The sequence below is a fragment of the Neophocaena asiaeorientalis genome, unplaced genomic scaffold, assembly GCF_003031525.2.
Source record: "Neophocaena asiaeorientalis asiaeorientalis breed wild unplaced genomic scaffold, Neophocaena_asiaeorientalis_V1.1 scaffold82, whole genome shotgun sequence".
In the NCBI taxonomy this organism is placed as follows: domain Eukaryota; kingdom Metazoa; phylum Chordata; class Mammalia; order Artiodactyla; family Phocoenidae; genus Neophocaena; species Neophocaena asiaeorientalis.
This window is the reverse complement of record NW_020173068.1, coordinates 1,363,569-1,389,768: the sequence shown is the minus strand read 5'-3', so window position 1 is coordinate 1,389,768 and position 26,200 is coordinate 1,363,569. Positions and strand designations below refer to the sequence as shown.

At 43.8% G+C, this 26,200-nt stretch overlaps 2 protein-coding genes across 5 annotated transcripts in view; both read right to left on the bottom strand.

Moving 5' to 3' along the window:
* The window catches only part of UBOX5 (U-box domain containing 5), a 33,179-nt gene extending 12,867 nt beyond the window's left edge, over positions 1-20,312 (bottom strand). For 2 of the 3 annotated variants that reach the window (XM_024742981.1, XM_024742983.1), the window contains exon 1: positions 18,557-18,657. The gene's annotated coding sequence lies outside the window, so the exon portion shown is untranslated. Of the gene's footprint in view, positions 1-18,556; positions 18,658-20,188 lie in introns of those variants that run through there. The other variant, XM_024742982.1, reaches the window with a different exon arrangement.
* FASTKD5 (FAST kinase domains 5) lies at positions 8,465-20,288 on the bottom strand. Of its 2 annotated transcripts, XM_024742979.1 has the most exons (3): positions 20,189-20,219; positions 18,557-18,664; positions 8,465-11,438 (listed from the first exon to the last, which is right to left on the bottom strand). In XM_024742979.1, exon 3 carries the CDS (start codon positions 11,399-11,401, stop codon positions 8,957-8,959), a length of 2,445 nt encoding a protein of 814 aa, XP_024598747.1. In that variant the 5' UTR covers positions 11,402-11,438; positions 18,557-18,664; positions 20,189-20,219; the 3' UTR covers positions 8,465-8,956. The 2 variants fall into 2 exon arrangements, with proteins under 2 accessions (XP_024598747.1, XP_024598748.1); XM_024742980.1 differs by lacking the exon at positions 18,557-18,664 and having other exon boundaries at positions 20,189-20,288.
* Positions 20,313-26,200: the final 5,888 nt, after the last annotated feature.

Here is a 26,200-nt window from a genome sequence, read left to right as displayed (position 1 = left end):
CTACATTGGCAGGCAGATTCTTAACCACTGTGCCACCAGGGAAGTCCCAAAATTTCCAATTTTAAGCCATCTTTTTATTCCTAAGATAGGCTCTAGTTGGTTGTGGAAGATTGTTCTTTAAATGTTTTTCAAACTCTACTGAATTTGATTGGTCATATTTAATTTTAGATAACACTGCACATTCATGTAACATTTACAAGCCCTATGCTAGGAACTGGAGTAGAGATAAAAATGAAATGGTCAGGTGGTGAAAATATTCTGTATGATACTGTAATACATGGCATTATACATTTGTGAAAATCCACAGAACTGTACAACACAAAGAATAAACCTTAATGTAAACTATGGATGCCAGATAAAAATAATATATCAATATTGGCTTACCAATTATAATAGATATACCACATTAATGCAAGATGTTAATAATAGGGAAACTGTATGCAAGGGAGAGGACGTATATGGGTACTCTCTGTATTATCTGATCAATTTTCCTGTAAGCCTAAAACTACTCTTCAATAGTCTAATAACAATAATAAAATAATAATAATGACTGGGGAAAAAGTGACTGAAAACAAATTAGGACTGGAGAGCAAACTGAAACAAGTGACTGTGCCGTTACAGGATTAGAGTAGCAGATCCTTTAAAGAAAATCTTACAAATCGTGGTATCTGTTTCTTTAGGAAATAGTGATGTCCAAACACTGTAGGATTCTATACGACTCCGGTTGCCACTGAGGTCTGTGCATGATCTTTTCCTCTCTTTTGTTCCAACACTCCTGATCTTTTAAGGCAAGTATTTCCTGCCTTAATGCTTAACACAGAAAAAAAAGAATGGCTCACCATATGAAAATGCAAACAGTCTCATCCAGGAAGACGGCCTCCTTAGCTCTGCCTAGGAAATAGCCAAGCTACCTGAATTCACTGCAAACACTCTCCAGTGAATACTTACAAATTATAGACTCCTTATCCAAATTTGGCAACTAAGTACAAGAGAGACTGTGTCTGAGTATAAGCTGGGGACCACAGACCATGGCTAAAGTGCCCTGCAGTTCAGAGAAGCAGCTTGAAGCCAGACAATATGGCCTTATAAGATAGTAAGATAATAAATATTTATAAGCAGATATCAATTTTCATTACAAAGATTTTTTTATTACAAAATATTTTAGATTAAAAGGTAAAGAATATAACAGAGTAGACATTCTTCTACCCACCACCTAGATTTAGTAAATGCTAACATTCTGCCATGTTCATGTCTCATTAATGTACCTTAATGATAATTTACCGTGTATTATCTTGCAACATGCTTTTCTATTAAGCATTATTATTTTAAGTTTTCTCATGTTGAAATGTGTATATCTAGTTTGCTCATTTTAACTTCTTCATAGTATTCCACGGTATGACTAAAACACAGTTTATTTCTCCATTGACCTATTACTTATATTTTTAATTTTTTTACTATGAAAAAAAGCTGCAGTAAATATTCTCTATAAGTCTTTTTGTGGGGAAAAAAAGTTAAATAACACGGTCCTGTCCTCAAGTCTTGAAGCATTACAAACTTCCTTCCAACAGTGATTATGGAATACAAAGGTTTGTAACAGAGCTTTTCACAGATGACATTAAGAGGAGGGAAGGATGGTCTAATCAATGTTTTTCAATTTGTTGTTTTAAAATCAAGTTATAGGTTGAAGAAAAGAAATATGAACTAAAAAAGTACAAAATACCAAAGTGCACATAGTGCATTATTTCAGGAGACTTTTGTTTCAGTTTTATACAAATACATTTAACAAATATATACTAGGTTCAATATAAAATGTACTGTGGCTTTTGATGAAAAAGACTGAAAACATTGGCCAAAGGTATACCCAGAAGTCAGGGAAGAATTCACAGGAGTAGCGTTTGAACTAGAGACAACTAAGACACATGTCTGACCTCACGGACAACTCTGAAGGACAGATACCACATACTAGTGGTAAATCGTACAGTATGTGCTTGACTATAGGAGCCAAGAGACAAGAACAGGAACAAAATAGGAAGGGCACTAGGGAGAAGGACCAGTAAGACTCAAGGCACAGAAACAGGACAACGTGAGGCCAATCCAGGAAATGCTGAATATGCCACTTAGCTGGAGGAAGCAGGGCTGGAAAGGCATAGTTATAGTGCAACATTACTACCAGGAATCTGACAATGATAGGATCTACTGATCCTACTCAGATTTCACCAGTTTTACACGTACTCATTTGTGTGTGCCTGTTTATTAAGTTCTGTGCAATTTTATTCTATGCACAGATTTATGTAATCACTTTGTGTGTACCAAAGTCAAGATACAGAACAGTTCCATCACAAGGATCCCTTGTACTGTCCTTTATAAATCCAAATACTCTACTACCACAGAAGTCTTAAAGTTCCTCACCCAGATCTAAGCTCCTCAACTGAAGACTCCAGTTTAATTCACTACCCACACTATAAGAAACAAACTTGAGGGACTTCCCTGGTGGCGCAGTGGTTAAGAATCCACCTGCTAATGCTGGGGACGTGGGTTCAAGCCCTAGTCCAGGAAAATCCCAGATACTGCGGAGCAACTAAGCCCATGCGACACAACTACTGAGCCTGCTCTCTAGAGAGCCCGTATGCCACAACTACTGAAGCCTGTGCACCTAGAGCCCATGCTCCACAACAAGAGAAGCCACCTCAATGAGAAGCCTGTGCACTGCAACGAAGAGTAGCCCCCGCTCGCCAAAACTAGAGAAAACCTGGGCGCAGCCAAATATAAATAAATGAATAAATTTATTTTAAAAAGAGGAAGAAGAATGAGGCTCCAGATACATGCTCTGGAGTATTTCTTGCAGCTGACAGCCCCTACGGGACTGGATGTCCACACAGAGACAGACCTTTCTCCTCTGCCTCCCTGTACCAGGCTGAGGAAGGGAAAATGCAAGGGAAGGACTAAGAAGGGACCCAGAGGTAGGGTGACCAACAATATGGTATACCCAGGACTGAGGGTTTTTTTCAGAACGTGGAACTTTCAGTGCTAAAACCAAGGAAGTCCCAAGCAAACTGGGACATCCTATCTGGAAGGTTTCTGTCTGTGCTTCCTTGGAGCTTAAAGCAGCCAAGCAAACCTTTTTGTTGCTGATGACTCAGAACCTAGAGGTGGGGAAGTGTGGAGGGATAACTTAGAAGTGAATAAGGTGACCATGACACTTTCTGGACACGTGTGCATCCATCTTCCTTTGGCTTACAAAGAAGTTGCCATAGCTGAGCTATACAAGCTGATTTTTGAGTCTCATGAAAATGTAATGGAAAGTAATTCTGGCAGGTGCACATATTTTAAAGACTAGGGTCAAACAGGTTACAGAATAAAAAAAAAGATTACCTGTCAAATAAGAGAAAAGCATTTAGCATCAAAGAGTGGGTGGAATACCAAGGCACTGAGCAATTTCATAAATTGGGCATTTCAGCTTTTAAAGAAGTACAATACTTCTTATAATTTCTAAATTGAGTTACTGGTCCATCCAAGTAAAAAATCTGACTTGTGTGCATTTTTTTATAGCTGGTTAAAATGAAAGACAGCTGTCCCAGCCTATCCCACATAGTCACCCACAGATGAGAGGGAAGCAGGAAGACCAGAACCCAGGTGTAGGCCCAAAAGAAGCTTGCAATGTTATACATCTGGAGCCAATTCACCCTTCAAGAGCTTAATATGTGCAAGATACTCTGCTAGGCACAAGTGGACACAGTTTTTACTCTTAAGAAACTCACACGATCAAAACAAGGCACAGATGGGGAAGGGTTCTAATACCATTTACTCGGTACCTTAATAGCAGTGTCAGAAAAATTACATGAGAACCCAGGTAAGGCTACCAAGCTCCTCACATACAAACCTGACCCTAACTCTGTCCTTCTCCTCCAGGGCCTTATTCCATCTGTTCTTGCCTCTCTCTTGAATCTTCAACTTATCTCTGATTATTGGACCCTTTCCTCAACATGTAAACAACAATTCAAGTCTCTTCTGCCCCCATCAGCCACCTCAAAAGAACCCAGCCTTGTCTTTCTTAGGGTTGTCAATTTAGCAAATAAAAATTTTAAATGCCCACTTAAATCTGAAATTTGGATAAACAATGGATTTTTTTTGGTTGTTTGTTTAGTATAAGAATGTTCCATGTACTACTTGGGACATACTTACACTAAAAAATTACTTATTGCACATTCAGCAAACTACGAATAGAAAGGAACTTCCTCAACACAATAAAGGACATTTACAAAAAATCCACAGCTAATATCATACTCAGTGGTAAAAGACTAAAAGCATTCCCCCTAAGATCCAGAACAAGACGAGGATGCCTGCTTTCACCACTACGATTCAACTTTGTCTAGAAGTTCTAGCCAGAGCAATTAGGGAAGAAAATGAAATTAAAATGTATCCAAAGTGGAAAGGAAGAAGTAAAACTATCTCTATACACAGATGACATGATCCCATATATAGAAAATCCTGAAGAATATACATATATACATACACAAAACTTACAAGAGCTAATAAAAGAATTGAGCAAAGGTGCAGGGTAAATCAGTTGTATTTCTATACACTAGCAATGAGCAATTCATAAAGGAAATTAAGAAAATTCCATCTACAATAGCATCAAAAAGAATAAAATACTTAGGAATAAATTTAACTGAGAAGGTGCAAAACTTACACACTGAAAACTACAAAATGTTGTTGAAAGAAATTAAAGACTGGACTTCCCTGGTGGCGCAGTGGTTAAGAATCCACCTGCCAATGCAGGGGACACGCGTTCGAGCCCTAGTCCGGGAAGATCCCACATGCTGTGGAGCAACTAAGCCCATGCGTCACAACTACTGAGCCTGCACTCAAGAGCCCGCGTGCCACAGCTACTGAAGCCCGCGAGCCTAGAGCCCGTGCTCTGCAACAAGAGAAGCCACCACAATGAGAAGCCCGCGCACCGCAATGAAGAGTAGAACCCCACTCGCCACAACTAGAGAGAAAGCCTGTGCACAGCAACGAAGACCCAACGCAACCTAAATCAATCAATAAATAATATTTTCTTTAAAAAAAAAAGGAAAGAAATTAAAGAGCTAAGTAAATGGAAAGACATCCTGTGTTCATGGGTTGGAATACTTGATATTAAGATTGAAAAGCTACTAAACATCATCAGTCACTAGGGAAATGCAAATCAAAACCACAATGAGATATCACTTCACATCCACTAGGATGGCTATTTTTTTTAAAATAGCAAAGATATGGAGAGGGCTTCCCTGGTGGTGCAGTGGTTGAGAGTCCGCCTGCCGATGCAAGGGACGCGGGTTTGTGTCCCAGTCCGGGAAGATCCCACAGGCCGCGGAGCGGCTGGGCCCGTGAGCCATGGCCGCTGAGCCTGTGCGTCTGGAGCCTGTGCTCCGCAACGGGAGAGGCCACAACAGTGAGAGGCCCGCGTACCGCAAAAACAAAAAAACAAAAACAAAACAAACAAAAAAAAAGATGTGGAGAAATTGGAAACCTAGTACTTTCTGGTAGGAATGTAAAATGGTATAGCCACTGCGGAAGTATGGTGGCTCCTCAATAAGTTAAACATAGAATTAATACATGACCCAGCAATTTCACTCCTAGGTATATACCCAAAAGTACTGAAAACAGGTGTTCAAACAAAAATTTGTATATGAGTGTCCACAGCAGCACTATTCATAATAGCTAAAATGTGAAAACAACCCGATGTCCATCAACTGATGAGTGGATAAATAAGATATTGTATATATATGAAATGGAGTATTTTTTGGCCATAAAAAAGAATGAAGTACTAGTAAATGCTATAACATGGATGAACCTTGAAAATATTATGCTAAGTAGAAGTCAGACACAGAAAGCTGCATATTGTACAATTTCATTTATATGAAATATCCATATATGCAAATCCATAGAGACAAAGCAGATTAGTGGACAGGGTCTGAGGAAGGGGGAAATGTGGGGTGACTGCTTAATGCGTATGGAGTTTCCTTTGGGGGTGAAGAAACTGTTCTGCAAGTAGATAGTGATGACTGGTTACACAACACTATCAATGTACTAAATATCACTGAATTGTACACTTTGTTTAAAATAGCCAATTTTACATGTATTTTACAAAACATTATTCACTACTTATCTGAAATTCAAATTTAACTGACCATACTATATTTTATCTGGCAATCCTAGTCCCATTCTAAATCCTGCTCAAGTTTCCCCATCCCTTCAAAGGTTCCCAAGGAATTGCCTCAATATTTGCAATCCATTCCTTAACTCCACTCATTCAACAGGTGTGCAGTCTAGCTTTTGCCCTGACAATTCAATTCAAATTGCTATTGTTAAGGTCATCAGTGATATACAAGTTGCTAAACTGACTGAAGATTTTTCAGTTCTTGCCTTAATTGCTCTCTCCCTAGCAACTGACTATACAATCCCTTTCCTTCTTGAAATACTCTTTACCCTTGGCTTCTGTGCAGTGAAAGGTTAACTCAGCAGGTTTGGGGTATTCAAGTCTTGCACATTCCAAAGAAACTTCACCAAGTCCTGGGATATAATCTCTAAGCCTTTGGAACACTGTGCCTGAGAAGACTGTTTTATATACATCTAGGACCTCGGGCCACACCAGATAGTTTACAGTAACAAAGTAATTTATGGTGGGAGCCTTGTGTCATGCTGTATAAGCTGGACCTCTGGAGGGGTTGGGGACTGAGTAACTAAGATCAGCCATGTGGGCACTCACTCCATGTCTACATGACTGACCCCAAATAACAACCCTGCACACCAAGACTCAGGTGAGCTTCCCTGACTGGCAATATCTGTACATATTGGCAAACATCATTGTTGGGATGAATTAAGAGCAGACTGTAAGTCTCCACCGGACAAGGACAACTGAAAGCTTGTGACTGGCCTCTCCTAGACTCTACACTATGTGCCTTTTTCTTTTGATTTTAATCTGTATCCTTTCACTATAATAAACCATAACTCTAAATTTTTCTTAGTTTTGTGAATCATTCTAGTAAAAGTGGTCTTGGGGAGCCCAGACTTACTTCTATGCCCCTATTTTTTCCTAAGTCTGATTACCTAACTGTTCTTTTCCTGCCTTTATCACTGGATCCCTTTGCTTTGCCCTCCCTATAAATTCTGGTATTCTACTCTTGGTCATCTTTTCCCCTCCCTACCTGCAATAACCTACTTTCCACCTGTCCTAGGAAATTTCACTCATGGTTCTGCCATCTGACCTCATGCCCACTTGAGACCCCAGCCTGGACCCTTCTGCCTAGAGGCCCATCTCAGCATGATCCGGGCAGACTCAGCATTAACTCTGTACCCAAACACATCTCCTGCTTTAGTCTCAATTTTAGTTGCTGACTCCCTATCAATCTAGGCACTAAAATCATCATTCCCCAAACTGATCAATTAGCAAGTATTGATCTTTTTCCCCTTCCAAACATCTCCGAAACTTAAACTTTCCATTCCCATAATTTGGACCTTCATTGTCTCTCACATGAGCACACATTTGTGAAATACTCTCCCTGATTGATCTCACACACCCCAACCACTCAATCTAGTTATATCCTGCTTTTTACCTAACGTTTCTAAAACATGAATCTCTCCAATTACTCCCCGACTTAGACCCTTTAGAGGCACTCTAGCCCCTGTAAACCTAGGCTCTTTAGCAAGGCCATAAGGCTTGTAACCCAGATATTCTCTCTCTCTAGCCCCACCCTCTACCTTCCTTCTACCCCCAACTCTCCAGCAATGCCTAACCACTCTAAATTCCCCGACCACACTCACTAAACATTATTATGTCCCAGGACCCATTCTAGGCACTGCAGATAAATTCTAGACAAAGTTAACTCAAGGAGCTACCTTCCAACAGGGAAACCAGTAAGTAAATAAAGAATAATTTCTGATACTGCTGAATGCAATGAGGATAATGAAGCTGAAGGTGATAGAGCATGATCAAAGGCCAATGGGGTAATTTTAGTTAGCATGGATGGGGAAATGACTTTTGAGAGGAAACCTAAATAATGGTGGGAGGAGTCCATTTTAAAACAAATTCTCATAGACCCCAAGTGTTTATAAAAGTTACCTGTATCAAGTTTCTTACATATATATAATCTTCTTATGCTTGTGGCTCTAATACAAACCTGAAGCCCCCTAGACTACCTATTATGGGAGTAATACATTTCTTCTTGTCAGAGCTACTTGCCATGAAAAACATTCTGCCTGGTCATCAGATTTGGGAACCACTGGCCCAACAGGCACTCATGTAATTCTACTCTTCTAGGTCCAATTTTAAGGAGAAAATATCCTTGGGAGTGGGGCGAGGAGGAATTATATAAGAGAAGTAGAAATGCAGACAAGGGAGCTAAGAGGAAGATATTAAGGTAATTCTAAAATGGCTCTTTGAAACAGGAAGAACGAGCAACCAACGACAACCAACCAAATCTAAATGAAAATGAAAAGGACTTTAATTTTAGAGGGTGTGAAGAAAACATGAATGGGGGAAAAATGGTGAAATGTAAGTGAAGCTGTAAAAGATTCTTACTTAAAACAAAGTATAAGAAAATCACTTATTTAAAATGAGCTTTAGACAATGCCTGACTACACTCCTGTCCTAAAAATTCAAAATAACCATGAGATGAGGCCAGTAAACTGAAAGGAAAATGAGATAGGAGTTACTTGACCATAAGACATTTTAAGATGTTTATTATTTACCTGCACAAATTAACAGAAACTTATACAACTGAACCAGGTTACAATTAATTCACAGTAACTAACGTATGCTAGCTTCTATCTGCCACAGACAAGAACACAACCAAGTCTCCTCAACAGATGATTTTATTACCAAATCTACATTCTGGCTTTTATAACTGTTTCACAACAACTGGCACAGTGCACATCTACAGCATTTATGACTAGAAATGACCCAGAAGGCCCTTCAGAGAGCAGAGGTGAACACTTTCTCATGGAGAAAGGCCAGCTTTTCTAAGCGAGTTCGTTTCAGTAGTGGGAGCCATTCCCAGTGAGATAACTCCACCACATGGTATCCAAGCTGATTCAGCTGCCGCCTCTTCATATGATGTAGTCCAAGCAGATCCCTGGAACCATAGCAATACTGGTTCTTGTTTGTCAACTGAATAGCCAGCTTCACTTGTGGGGCCTGCCTGCAGGCCGGGGGGCACAGGCCAGCCATCTCCATGGCCTCCAATCTGTCTGCCGTATTGCAAAGGGAGCCCCCCATAGGTATGGCCGCCTCCTCCTCTAATTTCATGGGCTGCTGCCCACTGTCTGACTCAGTTTCCCCCTGCAAATGCCCTCCTGATTTCCCTTTTAGTAGCTGATTCATCAAATCATCTGTAAGGCTGATTCCCACATGCTTAAGCCTTAATTTGGCTACATCTTCAGTTGGTGTGGCTTCTCTGTTAAATGGTAATGGCTTCATGTTACCATCAAGCTGAACCTCTAAATCAGAAGATCGGGTATGAGGCAAAATCATATGGTGTTTGACATACTGGGGCCCACCCAACATGGTCTCAAGTAAAAAGAGAGCTTCTAGGAATTCAGGCTTTGAGTTCATATCCTTCCTTGCTAAATTCCACAGCATTTCCAATGCCTTTTGCTGAAGGTGAGAACTAAGACGATTGCCTCTGTAATCTGGACACTCAATGCCAACTGTACCATCAAGAGTATAAAGCTCCTTGGTGACCTCAAACTTACTTCTCTCTTGAGCTAACCTGACAAACCCTGGACTCAAAGCGAAATCTATGAGCTCTACTGGAAAGTACTCAGAAAATGCCAGGCCCAGCAGGCAGGTGAGCAGGTGTTCTGGGTATCGGTTGAACTCAGGCATCTTTCTGTGAATCTCATTTATCAGGCTAGAATAAAACTCTTCTGCATTGGGTGGCTTATAATTCAGAGTTCCAAATGACCACAGAATCTTGGCAACATCTTTACTTCGACAGTATGCTACCCTAGGAGGCAAAGAAGCAGCTACAGCATTCATTACTCCTTCGTCCAGGATGCGTAAGGCTGAGCAGGCAAGAGTCAGGTGCATGACACCTTGAACTCCCAGGGAAGGAATTCGCTGAGGAGCAATCTGTCCAAACTGCTTCATGAAATTTACGTGATCCACATGAGTGAAACGGAACATTTTAAGAATATTCACTAAGGCATAACTACTCAGATGCTGCATGTCAGCACAAGCCAGGTCTCCAATTTTCCGCATGACAAATTCAGAGAGACTACTACTAGATTTAAAAAACCCCAAACAGATTGTACCAACCTCCTCTAAATTAATCAAATCTATATACTTGAGGATTAATGATTCCAATTTTTTCATTAGGTCCTGGGGTGCCTGACGACTTTCACCTATAATATAAATTAAGTGAATCAGCTGGGACAAGGATAGCTCTTTCCAGTGCAAATTAAGATAACTAAAAAAGATTTTTAAAAACCGAGGTACTCTGCGGCCCAAGTACCGCCAGAGGTCAGCCACCAAGAGAAGTTGATCCAGACTCACCTCCCATACCTTATGGCAAAATTTGGTTTCAAACACATCTAGCATTGAATGGGAATGAGGAATTCCTAAACTGACAAAGGCTTTCAAAATACTGATCAGATCTGGGGCATCAAAGAGATTTATGTTTTTCACACTCAGCTGGCAGAGCAGAGCAAAGCTGGCACTGGACAGCAAAACAGGATGCTGCTCTGCAGGCAAAGAGCTCAGCTTACAAAAATAGTCAGCAATAATTTGAGGCTGGAGATTATCTTGATAAACTGTGACTTTGTGCAAAATTAGTTCACCTTCTGAAACAGACAGGGGCTGACAAGTCTCAGACCTGTTATAGCTGTGAAGCTGGTATTCTGGTCTTAGCTGTAGGAAAACTCGAGGGTCTTCAAAGGAATCAAAAGTTTCTACATCCTCTTCATCAACTCTCATGGCCCTGGGTGAGCCCGGCTTCAATGTGCTGGCCTTAGAGGCAGAAGCCCTGCTGAATTCCAAACCGGGGAGGGTACTGCTAATTGTCAGAATTCTCCCAGAAGCAGAGGTGCTACAAATGTTAACTTTTTTGGCAGGATGGCAGAGGCTGTTTTCTGGAGAGTCCTGTCCTTTGCGCCATGTGCAGCTTCTCATATTCCAACATGCCACACTTTGGGTTGCAATGTAGGTAAAAGGATTGCAAAAAGCTCGATATCTTAAAGGTTTTAACAGCTTGAGAGTGGCTGCCATTCTGGTGTCAGAACTGATCATTTTGGCAGTCAGAACACAGTCCTCACTGGTTTGACCAAGCAATTTCTTGTTTACATGGTTCTTGATTAGAGCTGGATGAGAAGGCATTCCACAGAAACTGCCTGGAAATCTTCGGCATATCACAAGAGCCATGGATCACAAATGACTGGGCCAGAATTGGTGCCAGATACTGAAAGAAGGGCAGATGAAGAGTAAGTGGCTTCCACCTATCATAGTACCAAAATTTACACACTATAAAAATGGATTAAAACTACACCACTGTCCACTCAAGTAAGTTCAATGCTGGTGAACGCCCAAACCACAAGACAGCATACATCAAGGATAAACCCCATGTACCTTGAGTAAAGGCACAGGAAAGCCCCAAACCCAGGGTACTATTGGGCAGTTCTTCGGACTGCTCCTCAGTCTGAACTTCCTTTGTCCTCTGGACAGACTTCCTTTATGCTTAGAAACAGCTGTTCCACTAACATCCAACAGGAAGGAGGCAGGCAGATTTCCAAAAAGAAAGCTGGGAACAAAAGTGAGCAACGTATTCCACCTCTTTGATATCAACACATAAAGAGCACACTTGGAGAATAAGAAAGTTGGTAAAAGCTGCCATACTAACAGCTAAAGTAAAAAGTGGGATTTGGGGTAAAGTTTAATTAATTATACCCACAATAACCTTCCCTGTTCCTCCTTTTGATTACAGAATTTGGCTGTTCTAATGCTGCTCCTGTACCTCTTAGAAGATGCCTATCCTCCTTCCAGACCTCTCCAGTCTAAATCACTATCACAGAGTAGTCATGTACTTGGGAAGTAAACTCAAAAACTCACTCACAAGGAATGAAACTGTGCCATTTGCAGACATGGATAGACCTAGAGACTGTCATACAGAGTGAATTAAGTCAGAAGGAGAAAAACAAATATCATATAATATAGCTTATATGTGGAATCTAGAAAAAATGGTACAGATGAACTTATCTGCAAAGAAGAAATAGAGACACAGACGTAGAGAACAAATGTATGGATACCAAGGGTGGGGAGTGGGATGAATTGGGAGATTGAGATTGACATATATACACTACTATGTATAAAATAGATAACTAATGAGAACCTACTGTACAGCACAGGGAACTCTATTCAGTGCTCTGTGGTGACCTAAATGGGAAGGAAAACTAAAAAAGAGGGGATATATGTATATGTATAACTGATTCACTTTGCTGTACCACAGAAACACAGCATTGTAAAGCAACGATACTCCAATAAAAAATAAAAAACTCACCCACTTTGGTGGGGGAGGGCAGAAGGCCCAGGCCCTACTCACTGTCAATTCATGGGTGGGACACAAAGAGCATCTCAAAGCTGGGCTCAGGGAGCACCAATTCATGCAACTGCCCTGCTGACAAGGGGACAGCACAGCTTTCCTCTGGAGGAGGCAGATTAGCAATGCTTCCAGTGAGTCAGGTGTTGATTATCCTGCCTGTGAGCAGCCCAAGTCCCATTTTTCTCCTATAGTAGAAACCATGAGAGGCTATGAAAATGACTCTGCTGTACTCTTGCTTTCAATGTTTATTGTCTTTCCCTCCACTTGAGAAATACCAAGGCCCGACAAAGAAAACCCAGGGAGCCCTAAGCTGCCAAGATATGGACCAGACAGGGCTCTTGCTGCAGAAAATCCCATGAGGGTTCTGAGGGTGCCAGAATGACTTTCTGAAATGCCTAAGCAACTCCTGTCAGTCCCTTCCTTCCAGAGCCCACAGCATAAGAAATAGAGGACTGCAGGGCAGGCCAGTAGCATTTTTCAGGTAGCCCAGCTACACAGGCTTCTCTGGATGGCAGAAATGTATGCTCTAATTTCTTTGTGAACCAGAACGGAATTCTCTCATGCCAAATCTTTATACGCTTGGTTTCTTACTGTGGCCTGGGGACCATTCTGCCCACTATGTTTCAATCTGTGGGTCCAGATGCTATAGATCAGGTGTTAGCAAACTATGGCTCAGAGCCCAAATCCAGCCCTCCATCTGTTTTGTTTTGTTTTTTTAATTTTTTTAAATTTATTTTTATTTTTGGCTGCGTTGGGTCTTCGTTGCTGCGTGTGGGCTTTCTCTAATTGTGGCGAGCGGGGGCTACTCTTCGTTGCAGTGCGTGGGCTTCTCATTGCGGTGGCTTCTCTTGTTGCGGAGCACGGGCTCTAGGCATGCAGGCTTCAGTAGTTGCGGCGCACGGGCTTAGCTGCTCTGCGGCATGTGGGATCTTCCCGGACCAGGGCTCGAACCTGTGTCCCCTGCACTGGCAGGCAGATTCTTAACCACTGCGCCACCAAGGAAGTCCCCTTCCATCTGTTTTTCTAAGTAAAGTTTTATCGGAACATAGCCAGGCCATTTGTTAAATATTGTCTATGGCTGCTTTCTCACTACAAGAGCAGAGTTGAGTAATTTTGGCAGAGAATATATGGCCTGCAAAGCATAAAATATTTACTATCTGGCCCTTTACAGAAAAAGTTTGCTATAGACCATTAGCTTACTCCTATGAATGCATATGGCCCACTTTTTAAAAATTAGAAAACATCAGAAAAACAATACTGAAATAAATTTTTCTTTAACACTTAGATGATAATTAAAGATTTATGCCTCAAAATAGTCACTAGGAATCTCAATTAATATTGCAGCACAGGCACGGTGGGAACAAAGGAGAGAGCAATTAATGGAACTCTTCAGCTGACAGGGCTTTTAAGAATACCTGTTTCAGAGGACTTCCCTGGTGGTCCAGTGGTTAAGAATCCGCCTTCCAATGGAGGGGATGTGGGTTCGATCCCTGGTCGGGAAACTAAGATCCCACATGCCGCAGGACAACTAAGCCCGCATGCCGCAACTACTGAGGCCGCGCACTCTGGAGCCTGCATGCCACAACTAGAGAGAAGCCTGCACACCGCAATGCCCACATGCCACAACAAAGGTCCTGCGTGCTGCAACTGAGACCTGACGCAGCCAAATAAATAAATATTAAAAGAAAAAAAAAAGAAAGAATACCTGTTTTGGAACCTGGAATCTAAATTTAATTCAACACAACGTGCAACTAAAGCAATTGTTCAAAGTCCTTCTTCTCATCTTGGGAACTAGATCTGAAGAAATAACTTAAAAAAAAAAAAAAAAATTTTTTAAGAGGATTCCCTGGGGGCGAAGGGGTTTAGAGTCCGCCTGCCGATGCAGGGGACACGGGTTCGTGCCCTGATCCGGGAGGATCCCACATGCCGTGGAGCGGCTGGGCCCAGGAGCCACGGCCGCTGGGCCTGCACGTCTGGAGCCTGTGCTCCGCGGCGGGAGAGGCCACAACAGTGAGAGGCCCGCGTACCGCAAAAAAAAAAAAAAAAAAATTTTAACAATAGCAAAAAACTGAAAACCCATTATGTCTCTCCAGAACGAGGAGGGTGATTTACAGAATAAGTGTGTGTCAGGCATCAACACATGAAAAAGTACATACAAATAGTCAGTGGAACAAACAGAACACAACAAGTGCCATCACTTAAAATATACTGGGTTGGCCAAAAAGTTCATTCGGGTTTTCCCAAATGAACTTTTATAAAAGGAAAGTAACTATGTAGCTTCTTTGTTGGGAGACTTTCTGCTACACCTTTGATAAATTCACTTTTTTTTCCTTTTTATTGGGGTTAAAACTGTTAAATAGAAGAGTACATGGATTAATTTAACAAATACTTTTATAAATGATATAATTTTAAAAGCACATTAAATAATTTAAGTTACTGCAATTAATACTACCTAAGAGTACTTAATGAGATTACTGTATGTGGTCCTGAAATGAACAAAAGAACCACATGGAACATCATTTGACTGGTGTAGATCCAGTGTTTCGAATTGATGTGGCTCTTTTTGATACAGGCTAAGGGACTTCCCTGCTGGTCCAGTGATAAGACTTCACACGTCCAACGCAGGGGGGCGCGGGTTCGATCCCTGGTCTGGGAACTAAGATTCCACATGCTGTGCGGCACAGCCAAAAAAAAAAAAAAATACAGGCTACGCCCCAAGATGGAAATAACAAGAGCCACAATTGTCTCAGGGTCTCCACTGTGGCAAGCCTTGAATGAGCTGCTTTATCTGCATCAGTTCCAATCCTTACAACTTTTCTGTAAGGTAAGTTTTATTATCTCCATATTGTTGATAATTAAAAAGAGTCTTCACAAGATTAAGAAACCTGCTGAAGATTACACAGCCAAGGGACAGAATGGGGTTTGACATCACATCAAAGATTATCTGATTCCAAAACCCACATTGCTAGTGTATTGGAGAGACAAGAAGGGGAGTCAGATTCCAGACAGGGGTGTGGGGGGGGACCCCAAACAATCTATACGGTTTCCAGGTGCCAGGAAGCTAGAGGACTAGAACTGGGTGAGCCCAAAAGCCCCTCATACCTCTAATAGTGTAAGATCCTAGCTATCACTAGTATATACTACTTATAAAAAGAACAAAAAGAAAATCTCAAAGACCAAAATCTACATGAAGGAATGAGTTTACAAGATGCCCCAGTATCGGGCTTTCCTGGTGGCACAGTGGTTGGGAGTCCGCCTGCCGATGCAGGGGACATGGGTTCGTGCCCCAGTCCGGGAAGATCCCACATGCCGCGGAGCGGCTGGGCCCGTGAGCCATGGCCGCTGAGCCTGTGCATTCGGAGCCTGTGCTCCGCAACGGGAGAGACCACAACAGTGAGAGGCCCGCGTACCGCAGAAAAAAAACAAAAACAAAAACAAGATGCCCCAGTATTAAGGTAAAGAGAACTATAATTGAAGTTTATACATAAGTTCAACATAGAAGGGAAGTAAAGGGAAACCCCAGGATAATGATGAAGATCCCAGGACTACAGCTGTGAGCAGACACAAAGAGCAACTAGTTTATGCTGGAGGAGATGGATATTACATAGGAGAGAAGATTTACATTTCTGATGGGTAATCTGAGGATGAACAAGTAATAGGTAGATGGAAAACCAAGCCAATAACAGCAACAAAAATGATTAATTCCAAACAACACAAAAAAGTTGTACAAGACAGAAAATGTTATATTACTCTCCTTACTCAGCTGTAAACAATATTTACATAATCTTACTTATATAAACCTTGAATATCTGCCTCACCAAAAATTATGAGCAACCTATGTTGGGACATTAAAGGGAGGGGAAGTGGGGTAGAAGAAAACTGAGTAGTGATACAAGAGACCTAGAGCATCAAAGTCCATAACAAAGAAGTCAAAAGATTTTATAGACATAGATATATCCTAGAAATCAAGAAATAGAAACACAAATGTTACTTAGAAATACACCAATGAATGCCAAAAGAAACAGGCAAATAGTTGAAAAGTGACTCTGGGTAACAAAAATGGAGGGAGAAAAGAAAGAAAATTAATTTTAGTGTTATAAGATCTGTCAAACTATTTGCCTTTTTTTTTTTTTTTTGGCAGTGCTGCATGGCTTGTGGAATCTTAGTTCCTGGACCAGGGACTGAACCTGTGCCCTCAGCAGTGAAAGTGCAGAGTCCTAACCACTGGGCCACCAGGGAATTCAACTACATAAGCCATGTATTTTTTTTTCTTAATAAATTTATTTATTTATTTATTTTTGGCTGCATTGGATCCTCGTTGCTGCACATGGACTTTCTTTTAGTTGTGGCGAGTGAGGTCTACTCTTCGTTGTGGTGTGCGGGCCTCTCATTGCGGTGGCTTCTCTTGTTACGCAGCACGGGCTCTAGGCGCGTGGGCTTCAGTGGTTGTGGCGCATGGGCTCAGTAGTTCTGGCTCACGGGCTCTAGAGCACAGGCTCAATAGTTGTGGCACATGGGCTTAGTTGCTCCGCAGCATGTGGGATCTTCCCAGACCAGGGCTCGAACCCATGTGCCCTGCATCAGCAGGTGGATTCTTAACCGCTGCGCCACCAGGGAAGCCCCAAGCCATGTATTTTTAATTTAAAAACTTAAATTTACAAAATGCATGTTCTAACAGGAAATTAAAGTGTTCTTCAAGAAGACAATCAGGGACTTCTCTGGTGGTCCAGTGGGTAAGACTCCGCGCTGCCAATGTAGGGGGCCCACGTTCCATCCCTGGTCGGGGCACTAGATCCCATATGCCGCAACGAAGATCCCACGTGCTGCAACTAAGACCCAGTGCAGCCAAAATAAATAAATAAAAATGAATATTAAAAAAAAAAGACAATCAGTGAATAGAGAAAGCAACCTTGGGACTTCCCTAGTGGTGCAGTGGTTGGGAGTCTGCCTGCCAATGCAGGGGACGTGGGTTCAAGCCCTGGTCCTGGAGGATCCCACATGCCGCGGAGCGGCTGAGCCCGTGCGCCACAACTGCTGAGCCTGCACTCTGGAGCTCTCGAGCCACAACTACTAGGCCTGTGTGCCACAACTGTTGAGGCCCGCGTGCCTGGAGCCCATGCTCCGCAACAGGAGAAGCCACTGCATGAGAGGCCCGTGCACTGCAACGAGGAGCGGCCCTCGCTCGCTGCAACTGGAGGGAGCTTGCGTGCAGCAACGAGGGCCCAACACAGCCAAAAAATATTAAATAAATAAATTAATACTTTTTTTTTTTTAAAAAAAGAAAGAAACCTACATACTCAAGGAAAATGCTGAAAAGTTATTTCTAGTAAAAGCACTTCCTATTGTCTGCAGAACTTCTCTGTGGATGCCCAGTAACAGAACGATGACAAAATAAATAATCTTAGAGCCATGCAGAGTGAAATTGCAAATGGCAAACAGCAGCTACTCACTTTTTCACCATGTAACTTTTAGCACAACTGTATAGACACCATATCTATGTATACAGATCTGAAATATAACCACTTCAGAAGCTGGGTATTAAGTACTGTGGAGAAGGAAAGGGAAGAAACACAAGGAAGATACAGAACCAATAAAGCAGAAGAGTGGGGGGAAAAGGCACTACAAAAGAGAGGAGGCCAGAATGTTTTGCCCAGATAGAGAAAAATATAGCTGAGAGTTAGTTCCTCCTTACGTAAGGGCTCCCAGAAAATCCATAAGAAAGCTGGAAAGAGAACACTATGAGATGCCCAATCAATAACTCCCGATGTCTCCTCTAAAGGTTCAAATTTATGTGACATCATTTCACAAAACCCCTTTCCTAGTTAAGTGCCCCAAGGATACTCGCCTTCCCATCTCCTCTTTAGGGGTCCTAAAGAACCAGAGTGGAGCCTCAGAGACCACTGGACCAACCATGGCTGTTCTGAAAGGCACTGCCCAAACCACCCTGAATGATGTGATTTCACAAGAGCGAGAAATCTTACCTTCCCACCTTCCAGGTACAGGTCTGAGCAAGGCCGAATAGCTTCGTTTTAAACTACAGTCCAGAAGTTAGAGGAGGGGAGCCAGGCGGAGGAAGGCAGCCATGCTAACTGTAGATTAAGTATATGACACCCTCAGCATATTCAATTTACCAGTTACCGGATCTCATCCCTTAATTCTGATTTGATTCTTTTGCTAGAAAAATTTAACCCACTTATACCCTGATAAAATTACCACAAATAAATGGATACTTCAAACTCCATTTTTGTTTTAGCAAATAATATGTTGAGTAGCCCTGAGAATTAAAATAGCAAAAAACGAACTTCCTCTAGGCACTGCAGTCTACGAGAGGATTGACAAAAATCCCAACATGTAAACTACCTGCACCCACAACCATGTGAAAAAATTTCCAAATAAACAGTCCAAGTACCTATCACTGTTAGCACAACCGAACATTTGGCTTTATCTGTTTTCCTAGATTTGCAAGGCTGCACAGTATAGTATCTCAGACAAGTGAAGGGGAAGCATCAGAATTCTTTGGTATCAAAGTTGACTTATTTGCATGATGAATGACAAGGCTTTGTTGGGGACCAGGAAAAATAAACCAATGAATGGGGAAGAAAGTCATACTGACAAATTAGATGTGCAAAACTGCCAAAAATCTCACTTTCTCAGCTGTCTTATGCAGCACAGAGTCTTTAGGTTTTATTCTGGTCTACCAGGCAGAAGCAAATTCATCCCAGAGCTTGCCCAAGGCCATTCAGAGCAGTGAGTCACAGAATCTAGGTGACCGTTCTTACTATTCACAAAGTGTGAGCAAAGTGCAGAAAACATAAATTCAGATTCCAGCAGCAACAAATGACTAAAGCACAAAACATTAGCCATGTTGGTGCTAAAGCACTTGGCTCCAGCTCCACAGGATGAAGCACCGTCCAAGCGTCTGTAGTGAGTGGGCAATGAAGCATCACCCGAGGAGGCCCATGCACGTAACTGGTATGGAGAGGCCCCAAAGCTCCCTGAGTCAGGAAAGAAGAGCTGTGTCATGATTTGTACGGAAAGAGAAATGGCAATTATTTTTCTTATCCCTGGAGAGAAAAAAGGGAGAGGGACATCAATAACACCCTTAGACTTGTGCAACCAGAAACTATCTGTTAAAAAATGGGGAAAGGGTATATATCGTAGTGATATTTACTGAAGACTCAACCTCTCCCAGGTACTGAGCAAAATGCCGCAAGGCCTTGCTGCTCACAGTGCGGCCTGCGGAGCAGCGGCATCAGCCTCACCTGGAAACTGGTGAGAAACGCTGAATCTCAGGCCCCACCCCAGGCTTACAGAATCCGAACCTCCAGATTCCAGTGAATCGCATGCAGATTGAAGTGTGATAAGAGAAGCGTCAGAATATCTCACTACGCTCTCACAAAAGACCTGTGAAGCAAGTACTGTTATCATCTCCGTCTCACAGAGGAAAACTCAAGGTTCAGGTAAGCAGCCTGCCAAAGGCCACAGAACTCCGGGTCGCCGAGGTTCTCCCTAGAGCCGGGCCTTGGACAGGTGCCCGCAGCCCGCGCCGGGAAGCACAGCCCAGCTCGGCAGGGAGCGCCGCCGCGGCCTCCTCTCTGGCCGCCGTCACTCACCTGAGCCTGTGGAGCGCGGGCGCCGCAACACCAGTCGCCACTCCCGCGAGTGGCCGCGGCTCGGCGACTCCTGCAGCTACCCCCGGGCCGCACAGCCCCACTTCCGGCCAACTGCCCGTTACTTCCGTATGCTGTGCGAGTGACGGGTGCGGCCGAGGCTCAAAAGACTCTGTCAGCGTTTTCCAAAGACGTTTTCCACAGGAAGATGTTGCTGCAGAGACAGGACCTGCGAAGGGAAATCCGCGCTGTGGATGGACGGCTCTGAAAGTCACTGAATAGCCTAGATACAGGTTGGAATCTCAGACCGCTACACAGGGTTTATGGCCTTGGGGAAGTCACGTAAATTCTCTAAGCCAAGTTTCTTATCTGCACAATGAGGTAATCATGCATTTATAATAGAGATATATCTAGAAAGCGTTCTCAGGAGGAGAGTTAGTGATGGATAGACGAGCCTGTTAGGAGAAATGGATGTGAGGAGCTGGGCTGAAAAGGCCAGGGCTTTGGCAGATGAGCCAGGGTGATCCTCCACCTCCCCAAGTAGGGGGGCTCCCACCTGAGTCGGTATGGGCAACCAGGCAGGGAAGAGACTCTCGAGACTTCCAGGAGGACTTGGCCCCAGACGGCCGTCCCTGGGGGCACTGGAGACGATCAGTGTGATCAGGGTGGTCACACCTTGTCCGTGCCTTGGCTGCTGATCCACCCATCCTAAGGGCTGTGAAGGGGACCTGAGAAATGGTGCTCCCTCCAGGGCACCGTCTTGACAGGGAGGACACTTCACTGCAAGGAGAGGCAAGCCTGGCATCCCAACTCCTGAGCTCTGTGGAGGGCACTGTTTGCCTGGGGGTGAGCATTTTGGGCCCTAGACCACTGACACCACTGCTCAGAGAGGGTTCTCTCACCGGGGCTGGACCAGGGCAAACACTGTGAGTTGCTGATTATGACTCTGTCCTTGCCAGCAGAACCCAGAGAGAGAGCCTAGGCGATGAAATGAACTGTAACGGCTCCTTGCACGTTGCTCCAGCCACGACAATCCCGTTCCTCTTTGCCAATACTCAATTTTCCAGGCTCCCCTGAAGTGAGAAGAGCATGTGACTCAGCTCCAGCCCACAAAATTTAAAGGGAATGGTGCTGTGAAGCTTCTTGGAAGGCTTTTACTTTCAAGACAGAGTGCTGCTACCTCAGTCACTTCACGCAGCGGTGGCTGCCGCCTTGTGGCATGGAGGGAACATGCAAAAGTTGGGAGAGGAGGAGGATGAAAAGTCTAGGTCCTTGATGAACCAACACCTATGACACTTAGAGGATGCTTATGTCCAGACTTTTTGTCAGGTGAGGAAAAATGAACCACTCTTTGAGGTCCTGTGTATCAGGTTGTGTTACTTGTAGCAGAGTGCATTCTTGATTGAGGGTCTTTGTGAGGATGACCAAAGGAATTATAAAGGACAGTTTCCTACTTGCAGCACGCTTGGGTCGCTTCTGCCTTTGGGGCCTCACCACTAATTACAAACCAGTTCTCAGCCTTCATGTGTTCTGCCCTCAGACTTTGGCTAATCACTGTAAGGTGGCTCAGGATGCTGCAGGCTGCATCTAGTTGTCCTGCATCACCTGCCTTCTGACCAGCAGTCTGTTATCCAGATTCTGAGCTGGAACTAGTTTGAAACCCTTTTGGCAACAGTCTGAGCTGAAGAGAAAGCCCCTTTGGGCAGAAACGTGGAACCACTACTCCTCCTGGGCAACAGGGAGGAGCTTGGGCTTTGGGCCAACCTCCTGGCACGGCCCAGTGAGCACCTCCAGTCTCATGCCTCCTCTGGGAAATATTTACTCCGGCTTTGCCCTCCACACCCCCCTCACCCAGCCCCACCTCCCACACCTGCAAAGACACAAGCATGCCAAAAGAGTGCCACTCAAGAGGCTTTCTCCATTTTATTTCTTTGGGAAAAGAAAACGAAGTCTTTCCATCACATGTGGTAGAGATATATATTTATATATATTTATATATAATTTCTTTTGTGGTTGGAAATCCCAAAGCTAAGTCTGTTCATATTTTTTTCTTTTTTTTTTTTTTACCTACTAATGCCTCCTCTTCCCCCTGCCCCTCTGGCCCAGGCCCAATTTCTGGGGCAGGTGCAGTGAAGGGTGAGTGGAATGGGCAGTGATTGCCAGGACAGCCCCCCACCCAGCTCAGAGATCTGGTGAGGGGCACTGGAAAGGGCTGTGCAGAAGGACAGAGGCCACAGGGGCACTCCTGTTTTTGTGGGGGATGCACAGCTCGTTAAACAGTCACCAGTCATGGGAGGAGGCTGGTCAGGGGTCGGGGGATTGCTCACAGTAGTTGCCAGCTCCCTCCACCCTGCCCCACAAACCCAGTCTGTGGGTGGGAAGGAGAGAGTAAAAAGAGAGAAATACAAGGGCTGAGGGCCAAGCCTCCTCTGATTTTTATTGCTGGTGTGTTAGAAATTTGCCTTTCCCTTCTTATTTTGGGGAGATGGACTCTGAGACGGCCCCCAGAGGAGGAAGTGACATTGGCTTCCCCAGTCCCCACTGATGGCCCTGCCAGGCCTACCCTGGGCAAACACTGGGCTACTTCAGGCCTCTGGGACCCAGGGGTCAGTGATCCTCTCAGTTCAGTCTTGCTCTTCAAGAGCAATCATAGCCACCCCCACCCCCCAAAACAGGGGCCTCAGGCTCAAGCTTGGGCCCAGTGGAACTTGGAAGTGGGCAGTGCACCAAAGATCAAGCAGTTTTCTATTGGAAGAAAAGGTGAAGTTTGGGGGAAGAGATGGCCTAGGACAATGATGTTCTGAGCATGAAAGCAATAGGCTGAGCACGAAAGCAGAAGGTGGCTGAGGGAATCAAGTCAGGGAAAACACAAGAAGACATCACAGACACTCATGTGACCTCAGAAACTAGGTGAGGGGAGTGCCTGAGAGGCAGGTGGCACTTAATAGCTGTAGTTAGAGCTGGACAGTTAGTGCAGAGTCCTAACCACTGGGCCACCAGGGAATTCAACTACATAAGCCATGTATTTTTTTTTCTTAATAAATTTATTTATTTATTTATTTTTGGCTGCATTGGATCCTCGTTGCTGCACATGGACTTTCTTTTAGTTGTGGCGAGTGAGGTCTACTCTTCGTTGTGGTGTGCGGGCCTCTCATTGCGGTGGCTTCTCTTGTTACGCAGCACGGGCTCTAGGCGCGTGGGCTTCAGTGGTTGTGGCGCATGGGCTCAGTAGTTCTGGCTCACGGGCTCTAGAGCACAGGCTCAATAGTTGTGGCACATGGGCTTAGTTGCTCCGCAGCATGTGGGATCTTCCCAGACCAGGGCTCGAACCCATGTGCCCTGCATCAGCAGGTGGATTCTTAACCGCTGCGCCACCAGGGAAGCCCCAAGCCATGTATTTTTAATTTAAAAACTTAAATTTACAAAATGCATGTTCTAACAGGAAATTAAAGTGTTCTTCAAGAAGACAATCAGGGACTTCTCTGGTGGTCCAGTGGGTAAGACTCCGCGCTGCCAATGTAGGGGGCCCACGTTCCATCCCTGGTCGGGGCACTAGATCCCATATGCCGCAACGAAGATCCCACGTGCTGCAACTAAGACCCAGTGCAGCCAAAATAAATAAATAAAAATGAATATTAAAAAAAAAAGACAATCAGTGAATAGAGAAAGCAACCTTGGGACTTCCCTAGTGGTGCAGTGGTTGGGAGTCTGCCTGCCAATGCAGGGGACGTGGGTTCAAGCCCTGGTCCTGGAGGATCCCACATGCCGCGGAGCGGCTGAGCCCGTGCGCCACAACTGCTGAGCCTGCACTCTGGAGCTCTCGAGCCACAACTACTAGGCCTGTGTGCCACAACTGTTGAGGCCCGCGTGCCTGGAGCCCATGCTCCGCAACAGGAGAAGCCACTGCATGAGAGGCCCGTGCACTGCAACGAGGAGCGGCCCTCGCTCGCTGCAACTGGAGGGAGCTTGCGTGCAGCAACGAGGGCCCAACACAGCCAAAAAATATTAAATAAATAAATTAATACTTTTTTTTTTTTAAAAAAAGAAAGAAACCTACATACTCAAGGAAAATGCTGAAAAGTTATTTCTAGTAAAAGCACTTCCTATTGTCTGCAGAACTTCTCTGTGGATGCCCAGTAACAGAACGATGACAAAATAAATAATCTTAGAGCCATGCAGAGTGAAATTGCAAATGGCAAACAGCAGCTACTCACTTTTTCACCATGTAACTTTTAGCACAACTGTATAGACACCATATCTATGTATACAGATCTGAAATATAACCACTTCAGAAGCTGGGTATTAAGTACTGTGGAGAAGGAAAGGGAAGAAACACAAGGAAGATACAGAACCAATAAAGCAGAAGAGTGGGGGGAAAAGGCACTACAAAAGAGAGGAGGCCAGAATGTTTTGCCCAGATAGAGAAAAATATAGCTGAGAGTTAGTTCCTCCTTACGTAAGGGCTCCCAGAAAATCCATAAGAAAGCTGGAAAGAGAACACTATGAGATGCCCAATCAATAACTCCCGATGTCTCCTCTAAAGGTTCAAATTTATGTGACATCATTTCACAAAACCCCTTTCCTAGTTAAGTGCCCCAAGGATACTCGCCTTCCCATCTCCTCTTTAGGGGTCCTAAAGAACCAGAGTGGAGCCTCAGAGACCACTGGACCAACCATGGCTGTTCTGAAAGGCACTGCCCAAACCACCCTGAATGATGTGATTTCACAAGAGCGAGAAATCTTACCTTCCCACCTTCCAGGTACAGGTCTGAGCAAGGCCGAATAGCTTCGTTTTAAACTACAGTCCAGAAGTTAGAGGAGGGGAGCCAGGCGGAGGAAGGCAGCCATGCTAACTGTAGATTAAGTATATGACACCCTCAGCATATTCAATTTACCAGTTACCGGATCTCATCCCTTAATTCTGATTTGATTCTTTTGCTAGAAAAATTTAACCCACTTATACCCTGATAAAATTACCACAAATAAATGGATACTTCAAACTCCATTTTTGTTTTAGCAAATAATATGTTGAGTAGCCCTGAGAATTAAAATAGCAAAAAACGAACTTCCTCTAGGCACTGCAGTCTACGAGAGGATTGACAAAAATCCCAACATGTAAACTACCTGCACCCACAACCATGTGAAAAAATTTCCAAATAAACAGTCCAAGTACCTATCACTGTTAGCACAACCGAACATTTGGCTTTATCTGTTTTCCTAGATTTGCAAGGCTGCACAGTATAGTATCTCAGACAAGTGAAGGGGAAGCATCAGAATTCTTTGGTATCAAAGTTGACTTATTTGCATGATGAATGACAAGGCTTTGTTGGGGACCAGGAAAAATAAACCAATGAATGGGGAAGAAAGTCATACTGACAAATTAGATGTGCAAAACTGCCAAAAATCTCACTTTCTCAGCTGTCTTATGCAGCACAGAGTCTTTAGGTTTTATTCTGGTCTACCAGGCAGAAGCAAATTCATCCCAGAGCTTGCCCAAGGCCATTCAGAGCAGTGAGTCACAGAATCTAGGTGACCGTTCTTACTATTCACAAAGTGTGAGCAAAGTGCAGAAAACATAAATTCAGATTCCAGCAGCAACAAATGACTAAAGCACAAAACATTAGCCATGTTGGTGCTAAAGCACTTGGCTCCAGCTCCACAGGATGAAGCACCGTCCAAGCGTCTGTAGTGAGTGGGCAATGAAGCATCACCCGAGGAGGCCCATGCACGTAACTGGTATGGAGAGGCCCCAAAGCTCCCTGAGTCAGGAAAGAAGAGCTGTGTCATGATTTGTACGGAAAGAGAAATGGCAATTATTTTTCTTATCCCTGGAGAGAAAAAAGGGAGAGGGACATCAATAACACCCTTAGACTTGTGCAACCAGAAACTATCTGTTAAAAAATGGGGAAAGGGTATATATCGTAGTGATATTTACTGAAGACTCAACCTCTCCCAGGTACTGAGCAAAATGCCGCAAGGCCTTGCTGCTCACAGTGCGGCCTGCGGAGCAGCGGC